Source organism: Elephantulus edwardii, unplaced genomic scaffold (assembly GCF_000299155.1).
Source record: "Elephantulus edwardii isolate Elephantulus edwardi_28Jun2011 unplaced genomic scaffold, EleEdw1.0 scaffold00215, whole genome shotgun sequence".
Classification (NCBI taxonomy): Eukaryota; Metazoa; Chordata; class Mammalia; order Macroscelidea; family Macroscelididae; genus Elephantulus; species Elephantulus edwardii.
Window position 1 is genome coordinate 2148516 of NW_006399965.1, and position 15478 is coordinate 2163993.

At 44.9% G+C, this 15478-nt stretch overlaps 1 protein-coding gene across 1 annotated transcript; it reads left to right on the forward strand.

Moving 5' to 3' along the window:
• Positions 1–913: 913 nt before the first annotated feature.
• Positions 914–15478, forward strand: SSR3 (signal sequence receptor, gamma (translocon-associated protein gamma)). The gene is made up of 5 exons (XM_006897774.1): positions 914–1047; positions 2368–2494; positions 9445–9543; positions 14147–14278; positions 15412–15478. Exons 1-5 carry the CDS (start codon positions 915–917, stop codon positions 15476–15478), a joined length of 558 nt encoding a protein of 185 aa, XP_006897836.1. The 5' UTR covers position 914.

Genomic DNA, 15478 nt, shown 5'->3' on the forward strand with positions numbered 1-15478 from the left:
CTAGATCGTTCAATATTCTGCCCACAACATCCGTAAGTATTGCAACTCCTGGGTTTAGTTCCTTCAGCCTAGTAGTACCAAACTAAACCGAGTCACTGCGGGCAATTCCAACCCATGGAGACCCTACGGGATCGAGTAGAACTGGCCCACAGGCTTTCCAAGACTGTCATCTTTAGGGAAACATCTTTGGGCTTCAGGTTGGCCAGCCTCAACCTCTGGCCTTACACATATAAGTCAAGTGCTTAATCACTGTGCCACTAGGGTTTGTTATGTGAAATTGGCTCCAACTCATAGTTGAAATGCATTCACTCCCTCGGTGCCATCCAATCGGAAACCACTCATAGCTGACCTTCCAGCGGGTTTTCAGAAGCTTAACTCGCAGGGGAGGAGACTGCCCATCTCTGTCCTGCAGAGGTGCGGTGGATGGACCCACTGTGGCAGCGCACCTCCCTATATAGACCAGGCCACGGGGGCTCCCTCAGGGCGCTCAGGCCGCTTAGTGGTTAAGGAACTGCACTGATAACCCGCTGGGAGAATGAATATACAATGCAGATTCTAAAGACTCCCAAAGTTATCAGTTTATCAGCAGTAGTGAAGTAGTTTGCCAATAAAGTTTTTCTCATTACCATAATTATCAACTAAACTACACATCCCCTAGGTCTCCTTGGATGTAGTAGCGTCACGTGACTGACAGACAGCCGGAAGCCTGTCTCTCTCGCCCAATCAAGCCAAGGGAGGCCTCGTACCAGTCTGACCAATCACGGGGCAGCGTGTCGGCGCCGGGGCGGGCCCCGGCTCTGCGCGAAGGGCTGACGGGTCGTTAGCGGATACGGCCGCCGCGGGGGCGGAGCTTCCGGCGCCCGCCCAGCTGTGCGCTTATCCCGGACCTCTTGCCCCTCCGGTCCAGTTCCGCCATGGCTCCCAAAGGCGCCTCCAAGCAGCAGTCCGAAGAGGATCTGCTCCTGCAGGATTTCAGCCGGAACCTCTCGGCCAAGTCCTCTGCGCTGTTCTTCGGCAACGCCTTCATTGTGTCCGCCATCCCTATCTGTGAGCGCGGGAGCTGGGCAGCGGGTGGAGGACACGGGTCGGGTCGGGCTGGGCGGAGACGTGGCAGTGCCGGGCCGATCGGTGTGGCCCGAGCGGGCCTGGGCTCCCGGTCCCCCCTGTTCGCCTTGATGCGAATGCAGCGGGCACCCGTGGCGGGGGTCGGTGTCCTTGGGGACGGGTGCTTTGAGGAGCTCTTGAGAGTCTGCACTGGCCCCACCCCCGGGGGGTTGACGTGACTGTAGGTGCTGGGGTCCTCGGTCTGTGTGCATTCTGGCGTTCTGCACCATCAGTGGTTTGCATGCTGAGACTTCACGCGTGTTTTCTGTTGTCTCTCCTTTTCAATCGAGCTGTTTTCGTTTGCCAAACCTTAAACGCGTATCATTACTTTCTTGAAATGAATGAAGATGATACTGCTGAGAGATCCCTTTTAACTCTCAAGAGTGTCACCTCTGCACACTGGTAAACCTCATGTTCCTAATTTGCAAAATGACAGAGCTTGGATCCGTCTCAAATGTCATCATATGCCTTGCTTAGATTCTTGAATCTGTTTTCGAACTGCTCCATTGTTCTCCACGTGAGGCTTGCAGACCTAGGCAAGGGCTGAAACAAGGGTTTCTGCAGGGTTGTTTGTAGAACACAGGGGCTCCTGAATATCAGGAGCCTGGTGGCCCTCACCCTTGTGCCCAGTTGCTGTACGGGTCACACTCACTGGTTCACCCTTAAGGAGATCGAGGGTTGGGGGGAGGTCTTACTGCTGCTCACTGGCTGGATGTCCTACAACAGCCCACGTCAGCATGGGAATGGTGAGACTCCACTGGCCTCTCCCGTACATAACCCTGGTGCATGAACGGTGAAGTCACAACTATGATTTGTAAAGCTAGAATTTTTGTTTCAAAAGAAACTGAAATCGGGAGCTCTGGTGGCCTAGTGGTAAGGAGCTGCAACTACAATCCCAGAGGCGCTTGGTTCGAATCCACCAGATGCTCTGCCGGGGAAGGAGGGGCAATCTCCTCCTGTACCAGTCAGATCTGATTTGACGGTACACTCACACAAAAATAATAAAATTTAAAAAAAAAAATTAAAAAAAACGGAAATCTTCTCTGGACAAGTACTAGGAAAGTGAAGCTTTTCTTCAAGGGTTCTGGACTCTTGATTGCTGTTGACTTTTTACACGGTAGCCTGGGTTCTGGAAGTCCTTAGATACTGTATTGGAGTCCCAAACTGTATTTTAGCAGGCTTAGTTAAAATTGACTTAGCTGTCTGTGACTGTGCAGTAATGTTCTCTTTTTGTCCTCCTCTGCCCTCCTGTTTTGAATCTAGGGCTCTACTGGCGAATATGGCATATGGACCTGGTTCAGTCTGCTGTTCTGTATAGTGTGATGACCCTTGTAAGCACTTACCTGGTAGCCTTTGCATACAAGAATGTCAAATTCGTTCTCAAGCACAAGTAAGTATGATCCTCAAGTGAGAACATACATTGTGTATTACCTTTGCACAGTTGTTGTTGTATATTGCCTTCCAATTGAGCACGACTCATGACTCGACTTGTAGCGACCCTATGAACAAAAGGCCTGAAGCCCCTCTACAACTATCGACATTTATCAAAGTTCATAAAGTATCCAGAGGCATGTTATTTAGGAAGTAGATGTCACTCCTGCTTTTGTACAGAAGGATGTCTTAAAAGAGTGTATGTCTTTAGAAGGACTTGATGGGAAGGACAGTAGACACACTGAAGCAGAGGCCATGATGACCACCTAATGCTGTTATGGAAGTCTCTCTTTGAGGGTGGAATTAGAACACAGAGACACTATCCTAACTCATGGAGTTTGTCAGGAAACAAACTCCCCAAGTTAGTTTACAGTCTGAAAAACACGTGAACTTCTCGGGAAGAATTGGTCTGGGCTCTCTAGGTACCATATTTTTGGAAAGGGTATCTTGTGGTTGTTTGGGATTATTAAACATAATAAATGCACTGATACTGCAATTCTACTTTTCCTAACTGAAATAAAAAATAATGCCATATTTTCTTCTGACTCTACTTAATACAGAATATAGAATATATATTTATATATTATGTGTTAATATATATAATATGTCTTTTATATGTATCTATATATCTCGATATCAATCTATCTATCTATATATATGTAAAACTTTAACAACCACTTTGGAGGAAGAAAATTCATGCAGTACCATAGTAACTTTATGCATTAGTTATAAACAGTTATACTGGCTTTAAGATTAAAATGTAAAGAAATCAGAAGTGAAAATGGTAACTTTTTACAGAATAAATTCATGTTTATTTGGAAAAGGGGCCCTTTGAAGTTGTTTTAATATGCACATTCTGCCAGTTTACTCAGAATAGCAGGATATTTCTTTGCTTCCTCAATGTGACCCTTGTGGTGGTTATATTTCTTTGAAAAGTGCTTTCTTAAACAAGTTGGAATTTTGCTGAAACTGAGAGTGCCAGAGTATTTGTGTGTATATTGTCTTTCCAGTTCCACAGTTCAGATCTATTGTTCATAGGGTCGCAGTGATGTTATACTTGACTTGATGGCACGTAACAACAACTCCCTGAGTTGAGCAGTGTTTACTTTTTGCTTGGAGTGTGCTGTAGCCATCTTCATCTAGACTTTAAAAGTGAGAGGTAGGCGTACACCCTGTCATGCAGTGTATAAAACACGTTATGCAGTCCTTACATCATTCATGTGAAATACACATATTTTCTTTGTTTTTATGGGATGGAGAACATGTATTTCATCTTCTTCTGACTTCTTTTTTTTTTCAATCGGGTCATTTTCTTACATCATGACATATCAAGGTTTTCTCATTTCTAATAATCAAAGCTTAATTCTCCAAGCCCCTGGCATGCAGTCACCCACGTCATCTTTTAGGGTTAGACTTTAGCTCTTCTGTCTTTTTTTTTTTTTTCTTCTGTCTTCATGATGTTGTTTGAATGTGGCTGGTGGCCTCCCAGATGGTCTTCTTTTCTTTCTGTAAGTACATGTCTATTGTTTTGAGACTTAGGAGTCATTTCCAGGAAAACCTCTTCCCAACTTGTTCAGTCACTCCATTGTTTTACTTTAGCTATATGAGCTATGGAGTTTGACTGTGTGGATCATAACAAACTGTGGCTGACTCTGAGAAGAATGGGAATCCCAGAACACTTGATAGTGCTAATGAGAAACCTATACTTGGACTAAGAGGCAGTCATCAGAACAGAGCAAGGAAATACTGCGTGGTTCAAAATTGAGAAGGGCGTACGCCAGGATGTGTCCTGTCTCCATACCTTTTCAACCTGTATACAGAACATATTATCCAGGAGGCTGGGCTCTATGAGGAGGAATGTGGCGTCAGGATTGGTGGAAGATCTATCAACAGTCTGTGTTACGCGGATGATACAACCCTGCTTGCTGAAACTGAGGAGGACCTGGAGCACTTGATGCAGAGAGTCAAGGATTGCAGCCTTCAGTATAGATTGAGGCTCAATATCAAGAAGACAAAGATTCTCACCACTGGGCCAATTGGCAGCATCAGGATGGATGGTGAAGACATTGAGATTGTTCACAGCTTTAGTTTGCTTGGTTCCACAGTCAACACTCTTGACACCAGCAGCCAGGAAATTAAAAGACGTATTGCGATGGGAAAGTCAGCTGTGAGGGACATCTCAAGAGTACTGAAGAGCAATGGTGTTTCTCTAGAGAGATACTAAGGTGCATCTGATCCAGGCCATGGTCTTTGCGGTCACCTGTTATGCATCAGAGAGTTGGACAATGACTAAGTAGGATAGAAGGAGAATTGATGCCTTTGAGCTCTGGTGCTGGAGAGGAGTATTGAGGGTACCATGGACTGCTAGGAAAACAAACAGATTCATCCTGGAAAGGGTTAAACTGGGTGGCTCCTTGGGGGCAAGGATTCTGAGGCTTTGTCTGACATACTTTGGAGATGTTGTAAGGAGGGACCGGTCCTTGGAGAGGGATGTCATGCTTGGTAGGGTGGAGGGCATGCACAGGAGGGAAAGACCCTCTATGAGGTGGATTGATTCAGTGACTGGGGTAATCAGGATGGGTGTGTCAGAGACAGTGTGATTGGCACAGGACAGAGCAGAGTTTAGGGCTGTTGTACATAGGGTCGCTATGAGTCGCAAGCGACTTGACGGCACATAATAACAGCAACATCTGAGCTATAACATAGTACAGGGAGTAGGAACACATTGCGATGATCTCTCCCAGTTAACAGGGTTCTTGGGTAAGGAGGCCAGGAGTTAGGCTTCAGCAGCTTAACGTGGTCTCGGTGGCTCCCCTGCTTGTTGGCTGCATCTCTGATAGGTCAGGAGAATGAGCGTATTGTCTTTGTTCTGCCCAGCAGCACTTCCTTTATCAGCTGCCTTTCCAAGGACTTGGCCATCTTGGCCTCTGCTGTAAAAGACTGTCTTTCTGGTGAGACACAGTCACGAGGATGTGGAAGCCCTCAGAAGGCAGCCCACAGAGGCATACTTTTGGTTTTGTGTAGAGGGACACACTTTGCATTTTCCACCCATTAATTCTCTCCAGCGTTACTGACTTCTTTTGCATATCCTTTTTCATTACTATGTTTAGAATAAAAAATCATTTTATTTTCTCATTTTTCTGGTAGGCTTCTAAAGTACATTTACTATGTCTTGTTTTATATTTTTCGTAGCAGTTAATAGTCTATTTAGTTTACTGAGTTACAGTAAAAAGAGTAAGGGCTCTCTGGGGACAGCTGTATCTGACCTTTACTGACTTCACAAAGGGGAACTGTCCCCGTGAACAGCATCAACACACAAAACCAATTCCCAAGAGGTCAGACATGGCTCCCATGCTCTTGTAACTCTTTCACCTCATCTCAGCACCGGTCTTAACAGCTTTACTCCGTCCAAAATCTGATGTGATCGCTTACAGACCACGCAGAACCAAATTGAGGAAGGTAAAATGCTATAATCCAGGTTAATAGCAAAATTCAGTCAGGACAGCAGCACTTCAGACTTGAGACTGGTGGCTTAAGGCCAGTGAGTATTATAAAATGTACAGACCTGCCAATCTTGGCTCACCCCCGTGGGCTGCCCAGTCATCCAGCAAACTTGGGCAAAGCCTCTTAGCTCTGGTTCTATCCACGGAGGGTAGCAGTCAGCTTCATCTCCTGTTAGGTCTATTATGTCCTTCATATTATGGCTTCAGCCATGGCTGCTGCTGCTGGAGGTGTAGCTGTAGCAAGAATTTCTAGGCCTGAAGGACATGCTACGTTCTCTTGCTACTGCTGCGATGGTGGGAAGATCCCCTGTTGTTTTGCTGGATTGCTCCATTTAATGATGAGACTAGCCAGGCCCCCTGTAGCTAGGCCAACATGCCTGATTCTCATATCCCCCCATCCACATGGCTGGGAAAGCCATTTTGGATAATAAACTTGACCTTACTGGGCCATCTTAGATTTATCCCGTTTTGTGTAATATTAAATATTGTCTCTGACACCTAAGCTTCTACAGATGTGCATGATGTCTCAAAGACCCAGTGGGATGCTGAACATGGACAGATGCTGGTTGTAGGGGGACGTGGAGACGACTCTGGTCTGAATTTGTGTTCCAACTTTGCTGCTTCTAACTGTGTGACTTTGGACATACGTGTTAGCACGTCTAGGATTTAGAGTCCTGTGTTGTACAATGACATACTGTTGGTACCTTACTATTGGGAGCGCTGGTAGACTGGTGTTACGGAGTTGCACTGTCAACCTGAAGGCATGTGATTTGAGTCCGTGAGCTGCTCTGTGGGAGAAAGATGGACAGTCTCCTCCTGTGTGACTTACAGCCTCTGAAAGCCCGCTGGAGGGTCTGCTGAGTAGGTTCTGACCTGACAGCATGCAACAACAGCATTAGTATCTTACAATGGATAGGATTAAATACGGAAATGCATGTGACCTGTTAAAACAGCGTGTCTGACAGCCGATGGGTGTTTGCCTACATTTAGAGAAAGAGCCTGTGGGATTTTAAGTGGCAAGACTTAACTATTTTTTTCTTTAGAGATTTTTTTTTTTTAAATTCTGGACGGATTACTGAATTACTGCTAGACCGATGAAAAGGGAAAGACCATCAGTTTTGTGACTTGTCTGCCATGGCTAAGTGCAGAGTGATTTCTGTTTTGTTGAGCTTATTTACCTTTACAGTCAGTTACTAAAAGCCACTTAAAACAGAGGGTAGAGGGTTCTCTCCCCTTGAGTGCAGATAAACCCATAGTTTGATGCTTGCCAGGAGATGACCACACAGTTATGTACGGAAGAGGGACATTCCTGCTTAACCGGCTCGTTCTTCTCAGCATGATTTGTCATGTGCACAGATGATTGGCTCTTTGTTCTAAATACGCTAAGAGATCGTGGACTCTTTTGAAAAGTTTCTTCTTTTATCTTAACACTCTGACAGTTGGGAAAGTGGGGTGTGTGTATATAGGTTTTCTATTTAGCTTAGAACTTCTGCGACTGTAATCTGTTTCTTTTTTTAAAAAAAAATTTAATTTTTTTTTAAAGTTTTTCTTTCTTGTTGTGTACCATCAAATTGGATCCTACTTGGGCAGGAGGAGATTGCCCCTCCTTGCGCAGAGCATCTGGTGGATTTGAACTGAACACTTGGGATTGCAGTACAGCTTCTTGCCACTAGGCTGCCTGAGCTCCAACCTGTTTCTTTAATTTGATCTTTTGTAGGAAAAACTAGTGTGACATTCACTTTAGTAAGGACTTAAATGCTTGTGAGCTTCAGAGATAAAGTCTCCAGCATTTAGGGTCTGGTATCTCAGGAGTGACAGAAGAATATGAAACTTTTTACATGCTGCAGTGAGGCTACGCTTGGTCTTTGGAGGAAACCAGACACTGTCATATCCTGACGTGACTTTTATATCACTTCAATCCATTAAACAACTTTTGTTTCACGGGACCCATTTCCTTTTTCTCAGTCGGGCAGTTTTTCCTTCGGCTGTTTATAGATCTGTATGGGGTAAATGAGATTTAGCAAAGTTGACATGTTACTGTGGTTGGTGGGTGTGGTCAAGTTTGCTCCAGCTCCTGTGAGCAGTGTCCACAGCAGAGAGAAGAAAATCCTGCCCGGCGTTCTTGTCACGGTCTCTGGCCTGCTTACGGCCATTGTTGGCCTCACTATCTGTATCATGAGGATCTGCTCCCTCCCTGGCCCTCTGCTTTTCCAAGCATGTTGTCTTTTTCCGTGGATTGAGCTCTTGATAACATGTCCAAAGTCTCTCCCTCGCTTCCTCGAGGAGCTCTCTGGCTGCACTTCTCCCACGCGGATTTGTTTGTTCTCTTGGCAGTTCACAGGACAGTCCGTATTCTTCTCCAGCACTACCGTTCAAAGGCACCAGGCCTTCTTTGGGTTTCCTTATTCACTGTCCAACTTTCAGAAGAACAGGAAGAGTTGAAAATGCCATATTCCGTAGACAGTTGGCTCTTGTTTTTAGATCATGCCAATTCTAATTGATTTCTTGAGTAAGTGGGACAAAGAAAGGGATGGAGACGGAGGTAGACCAAGGGGCATTTGTGTCTGAATCCTGGATGCCCTTGTCGGTGTGCTGACTAGAGCTGGCTGCAGCTGGGGCTGACAGAAGTGGAGGCGGTGTGAACAGATTTCTTCCTCCACAGTCCATGGTGCACAGCAGTGATCAATTTCTGTCTGTATTTTGAAAAATAGAGTATGTTGAATTTAAACGTCATGCTTTTTCTAAGTTTTTCTGTTTCCTAAGAGAAATAAAAGCCATTTAAGGGGATTTAAGCAAATATGTCTCTTTTTCAAGATCTGGTCCTTCTGCTGACATGCCTGAAGAGGAGGCCCAGTCTCCTGACCTTTACTGGTGTTCAGCACCGCCGCTTTCTAGAGAGGTTTGCCTTGAGGGTGGACTTACAGCATTACTTGAAGGTTTTACAGCTGCTATTTTGTCCCTTGCTTATGAAATACAATATCCTGTTACTTACTGGAATTGAAATCAGACATCATTTGCTCATGCTTTATGAGATTTATTTGTTGAAGAGTTAAATTATACATTAAAACAAAATGGAATTCTGCTGATTGATTCATCACTGTGTTGCTCTCATAGCTAATAGCATTTGACATTTATATACCTATTAAATACGGGGAGTTTGGAAAATTCTTCCTTTTAGGCAGAAACCAAAACACTTAGCTAATAGGCCACATCGTGGAAATTTCTTGCCCTCCCTGTCTTTTGGCTGGGTCAGCGCAGGGAACTTGGAACGTCTTGTGCAGTTGCTGCCTTGAAATGTAAGGTATCAGACAATTGCCAGTACAAAATAGGAGCCTAGCCTGTTTCTGGAGGTTGATGTTCGCGTCTGCAGCATGTGGAAACACTTGTTTTTCTCTTTTCCTTCCAGGGTGGCTCAGAAGAGAGAGGATGCCGTTTCCAGAGAAGTGACTCGGAAACTTTCTGAAGCTGATAACAAGAAGATGTCTCGGAAGGAGAAAGATGAAAGGTTTGCCTCCTTCCATAGAGTGTTTGTGATAACAAAACAAACCTGAAAAACAATGACGCTGCAGAGAGTTTTAAAGAATGTCAGTGCTGCAGTGTCTGAAATAAGCACTAATGTTGTACAAGGAGTTATTTTTAGGTGCCATCGTGCTAACTGTGAGTCATAGTGACCTGTGAATGACAGACCTGAAGCCTCTCTTATCCCGTGCCATGCAGGTGGTCGTAATGGGAATAGAATAGCCTGCTCTGAGTGTTGAGTACTTCAGAGACCTTTATCTCTGTTAGGTATCTATCGTTCTATGTGTGAGGACACAGGGGATGGTGGGCTTGGGAAGCATTCTCTGCCCCACAGACCAGAATTCCCTGACCCACATGCAGGCAGGCGAACTTGAGTGCTTGGCCCTTCGTTGTTCAGGAGTCAGGAGGCTGCAGAGCCTCGTGTGGCGCGCTCTGCCATGTGACGGCTGGGCATCTTGGGACACGGCTTCTCACGCCTCTGGCTGTAGAGTTTTCGTCGTGCTGTATGCTGGCATTTCTGAGTCATGGTATCTGTGTTTCTGAACTCTCCGGGGCTCATCCAGTTCTTGTTTATATTGGTTGGGGGAGAAGAGAACTGGATTTGTTTCCTGCCATCCAGTTCTGTGCTGTATTTGTTTGCCCCCACGTCCACCTTTTACTGCCAGCTGCAGTAGGGGGGCTTCACAAACAGTTTGCTCCCTGACAGCCGACCAGGAGAGGTGTCCGAATAGTTGAGTGAGCTTGTGCGATAGTTTGAGTAGTCAGGAGTCTGGTCACTTTCACAGATCTTCACTTTGAATATCCACGAGGTGCTTAGAGAACGGAAATTTTACCCCATTTTCCTCCTAAAAGACTGAAAGTTAAAGTGTGTATAAAACAAAGGTTCCTATACCTTTGAACATATATGCCAATCTGTCAAGAACGGAAGGAAGGAGTGTTGATGAGTGAGGCCCTGGCGTGTGTTCCAGCATTGACCGCCACACCAGGTTCTGTGTGTCTGCCTTCAGGACACATCTAACAGCCCACAGTTCTTCCTGTCAGACAAGATGCAGCATGCAAGTCCTTCTGCAAAGAAACTTTCTTGGCCCTGAATCTTGCTTGGAAAGACTTTATCAAATGGCTTTAAGGGACACCAGGTACATAATGACCAGTGTCTTCTATAATTGTTTTGGAAAGGTACCAGAACACTGAGATGCTATCTTCTGTGAGTATTTTATAAAACTGAGGACACAGTATTAGAAAATCATGATAATGAAGGCCTTTTTGCAGGGAGCAGTGTGACAGAGTCTGGCTGCATAACTGTTGGATTGCATTTTTTTGTGAGTAGAGGTCAGAGAAACTAGAGCATCTTTTTAAAAATCATGTTGAGTTAGTCTTTAGAATGTAGGTTTTTAAGCAGAAACGCCCATTACGGTTAACACCCCTTTCAAAAACCCATTAATAGTTCTTAGAGGATTGGCAGGTTAAATCCTGACTTTGACTGAAAATCAATTTTACGTCACTCCAGCTTTTGAGAAAGAGTATGTTTCTGTTTAGGAAAGAGTGGCTTGAGTTGAGCTGTTTTTCCTGCTTTGAGGTGATTGTGTCCAGCGAGGGGGGGCATCCCCCTGTTCTGGTTGTGCAGACCTGCCGGATACCATGTGGCACTTGCTCTCGGTCCTGGGAGTGAGGATCTTTACCCGTGTGGTGATCCCGTGGTCACTGCTGGTGGATCAGAGGTGGACTTGGGACACGTCTTTGCCCTTTCCTAAATGATGTAGTTCAAAGTTAAATGAGATGGAGTTCCATGGGACGTAACATGCAGGATGATTTTAAACCTGATAAAATTACTTCACTGATAGAATTGTAGCAGGTTTGTAACCCTGATAATTGGAACTGAATGCTCCCATGAAGATCTAGTATGTTTTCCCACAATAAGTAAGTTTCACTCAATATATTTTTATCCCAGAAATCTTGAGGTTTGATAGTGTCCCTTGGTTTAGGTAGGTGTTTTCAGAGCTCCCTCTGCAAACGTTTGGAGTTTATGCTCCAAGCCACTCTGAATCTGTTTTGGATCATTCTTCCATCCAGGATAGAAATAAGCAGCAGTGAATCAGAGACTCCTTAGCTTTTGTTTTAGGCCTTAGTCAGTGTCACCATCATTGACCTGCACTCTCTGTTGAGGGTTTTCTGCCTGTAGTCGTTGTTGAGTTTAGCTCTGACTTTTCTCGGAGGACAGACGGCTCTGACTAGACAAATGACTCCTTGGGAAATACTTAGCCAAGTTTGATTTCCTGCCAGTGACATTTTCTCAGGATTATCAGAGGGAATATTTGTGGCCCTATTTATGTATTTTTTTTTAATAAAAAACCCAGTGTATGGGGACTAGAAAAGTTATGAGGCTTGTGTATACGTTGGTGTAACACGTCATATTGGCAGTTGGCGTAACCTAAAGAATTGAGCTACATTTCTTTTAGATCCTTGTTGAAAGTGGTTCCAGCACACGATAGGGGGGTAGGGAATGTTCTGTGATAGAGGGAGGGCAGTTTAGCTAACCAGGGTCAGTGCAGGAGGGTCAGTGAGGGAAGGACTGTCAACCAAATGGACCGACACAGTGACTGCAGCAGTGGGCTCGGGCGTGTCCGAGACAGCCAGGACTGCACGGGATAGAGCAGGGCTCAGATCTGTTGTTCCCAGGGCTGCAGTACTTTTTCTCGAGGGCACCTAAACACAGTAACACCCTGCGTGAGAATACTGTTCATTGGGCCTTTTGCCAGACTCTTAAAGATAGAGGTTCTAAGTATTTCCTAGTATTAAACTGTTTGGGGGACTCTGCTTCTTACTAGACTTGTGTTTTCTTCAAGTAGTATTAGATGTTTCCATATCCATATTATGTGGGGTTTTTCTTAATTTTTAATTTTTTTTTTTATTATATGTGCAACATCAAATCAGATCTGACTGGTACAGATTGCCCCTCCTTGTCCAGCAGAGCATCTGGTGGATTTGAACCACGCACCTCTGGGATTGCAGTGTAGCTTCTTGCCACTAGGCCACCAGAGTTTCCTCCACTTTCTGTTTTTAAAAATTTGCCTTTGAATTTCTCTGAAATCAGAAGGTGTTTTGTAGTAAGTTGTCCTTGGTGTGATGTTTTTTCCCTTCCTAGATAGTAGATCAAAGGCTTATTAAGCTGACTGAATCAGGGAAGTAGGCCGTTTGTGGTAGATGATGGTAAGGGCATAGTACTCTAGCTCCTTTCGAGGCAAGAGTGTTTATCTGGATTGGAATGTTTGGTGACCAAACGTTGTCACTTACCAATGGCAGAGGGAGCCCTTAACCCAGATAGACAGGATCTCTGCTATGGTGAAGATCGGCCTTTTTGATAAGACACTTGGTTTAAGAAAATACACTCTTTGCCATATACACTCATACACATCACACACACTTTGTGAGTGAGAATTACTGAGCACGAGGCATGCTGAGCTTGTCCAGTTTGTAAAAACAGTGGTGGTCTCTCGCTCAATTGATTCCCCCCAAACATCGGATCTTCTCAGTTGATTTCCCATCCCAGCCTCCCCTTTGAAAAACTGCTTTACCAAGTTCAGCTGGCACTTCCTGCCCTGCATGACAGGGTGGAGAGGTTGGTGCGACATTGATCGCTGCCGACTCACGCATCGCTTCATTGCTGCATACGTTTTGTGGGCTGCTCATTGTAACAGGAGCACACGGCTTCGTCTTCCCTCAGAGCGGCCGGTCCGCATTCAAACCACTGAGCTGTCAGTGACCCTCTGTGCCACTTAGGTACTTAAAAAGATGGATAAAGTGCAGGTAAAAGCATCCCAGCAGGTGGCTGCTGCTCGAAAGGTTGGAGGTTCACATATATCCAGAGGCGCCTGGGTCAAAGGCCTTTAGTGATTTACTTCCCCAAAACCAGCCGTTGGAAGCTCTGTGGAGCACAGCCCAGCGTGGACCTGATGGCATTTAGACCTGTGCATTTGACAGAAGTTAAAAAATATAATGATCAAGCAGACCTTTTCTTGGGATTCAGTAAGGTGACTGACTGAAAGTGGTCATGGTCAAATCCGCTCACTCCAAGACCAGGGGTAGTTTTGTAGTTGAGTTTGTCCTTTTTTAAGGGGTAAAACAGACTGGACTTGACCCCATGCTCTCGAGCCTCCAGCCAGAGCGTTGCCAGGATGAAGCTCCACGTGCCAGGCTGAGAACAGGTGCTTGTTTAAGCCGCTGGTGAAGCCAGAGTCATGGTCAGTCCATCCTGCAATCCCTGCTGCTTCAGAACAGGCCTGAGGGAGCTCTGGTCAGGTGCTGGGCAGCCGTGGCTTCGTATGCTCAGCCACCAGTTGCTGGGCAGTAAACCTAGCCCCACGGGATCTGCAGGTGGCCAGGTAATACACCTCGCAGTTGGGGGTATTGCAGGCAGCTAGGTAGTCTACCTAGCAACGACTAGGAGAGGGACAAACTTCTATTCTGTCAGAAGAAAGGGGCAATAAGACATAACAGAAAATTCATCCTAGACGTGAATTTGAGGCATCATGATGTTTAAGGTTTTTAATATGTCTTTAGAAACTTGATGGGCTTGTTTTCTATATTTACAGAATCTTGTGGAAGAAGAATGAAGTTGCTGATTATGAAGCTACTACATTTTCTATCTTTTATAACAACACCCTATTCCTGTTTTTGGTCATTGTTGCTTCCTTCTTTATTCTGAAGAACTTCAACCCCACGGTGTATCCTTTTAGAGGCTGATTGTACATTGTTAGAAGTCTACACATGGTAGTTCATTTTAGTTTTGACTTGTCTTGTTTTACTGAAAAGAAAAATTGCCTTGCGGGTCAGTTCACGAGGTAGCACTATGACCTTAGACGAGCTTTTGGACATTTAAAGTAAGTTTTTGGAGCCTGACATTCTTTACGTTTATCAATTATGGCCTTATGTTAGAGAAGTAGTATCAAAAAGCACCATTGTATTCTGTGATTGTGTGCATTTGCTCAGGGGTGCATATTTGCACAAAGGTTCCAAGGGTAGATTTCTTTGGCAGCTCCCGGCATAAGCTCATGTCTCTGGTGTAATTTTTAGGCTTTGGGGTTGGGTGGATAGCTACTATTTTTGAATATGTGCATTTAATAATAGCTGTGTTTCAGGTCGCGCTTAAATTGAGATTTAGAATTAAGAAATCGGTCTTTTTATTTTTCTACTAATTACAAAATTCAAATACAAATTTGAAAAAAAAGTTTCAATTTCCCTCACATACATACCCCCCCAATCAAATTGTACAACCCAGTGATTAATCTCCCCTTCCCCCTGCACATCCACATCCCTCAGTCTTCTTTTGGTAAGGTAATTTACGAAGGGTGTTGCCTAGGAACGTGCAATTGGAGATTATGGTAGAAAATACCAGATACTTTCCAACTTGTGTCATCTGGGAATATAGGAGTGGTTTGCCCAATAAAGTCCCGCAGACTTGCAAAAACGCCTGGACTTTGCAAGCCAATCGCAGCGGTAGTGAATGGACAGGGAGGGCTTTTCTTTGCTCTGAAAGAGGAAAATAGGCCTCCTTTCTCCATGGTCTCTGTTCGGCTTCTCCCAGAGGCGTAAATGGGATTCAGATGTGCTGCTTGGGATCTTGCCTTGTAGATTTCTGTCTCCAGTGTGCACTGGCTTTAAATCGGAGCACATTTCCCAGACATTCTTCCTTCTTTATGGCCTCTGTCTTGTAATTGTGTTTGCCGACAATAGGGCTGCACAGCGCTGTGATTATATAGTGGGTGAGGAGAGAAACGTCACGTTGGAAGAGCTGGGCACTTTTTTTAACTGAACAATTTTGGGTTCTCAAATTTTCCTTAATGGGAAATTCCTACAGGAATTACATTCTGTCCATCAGTGCTTCATCGGGACTCATCGCCCTGCTGTCCACTGGCTCCAAGTAG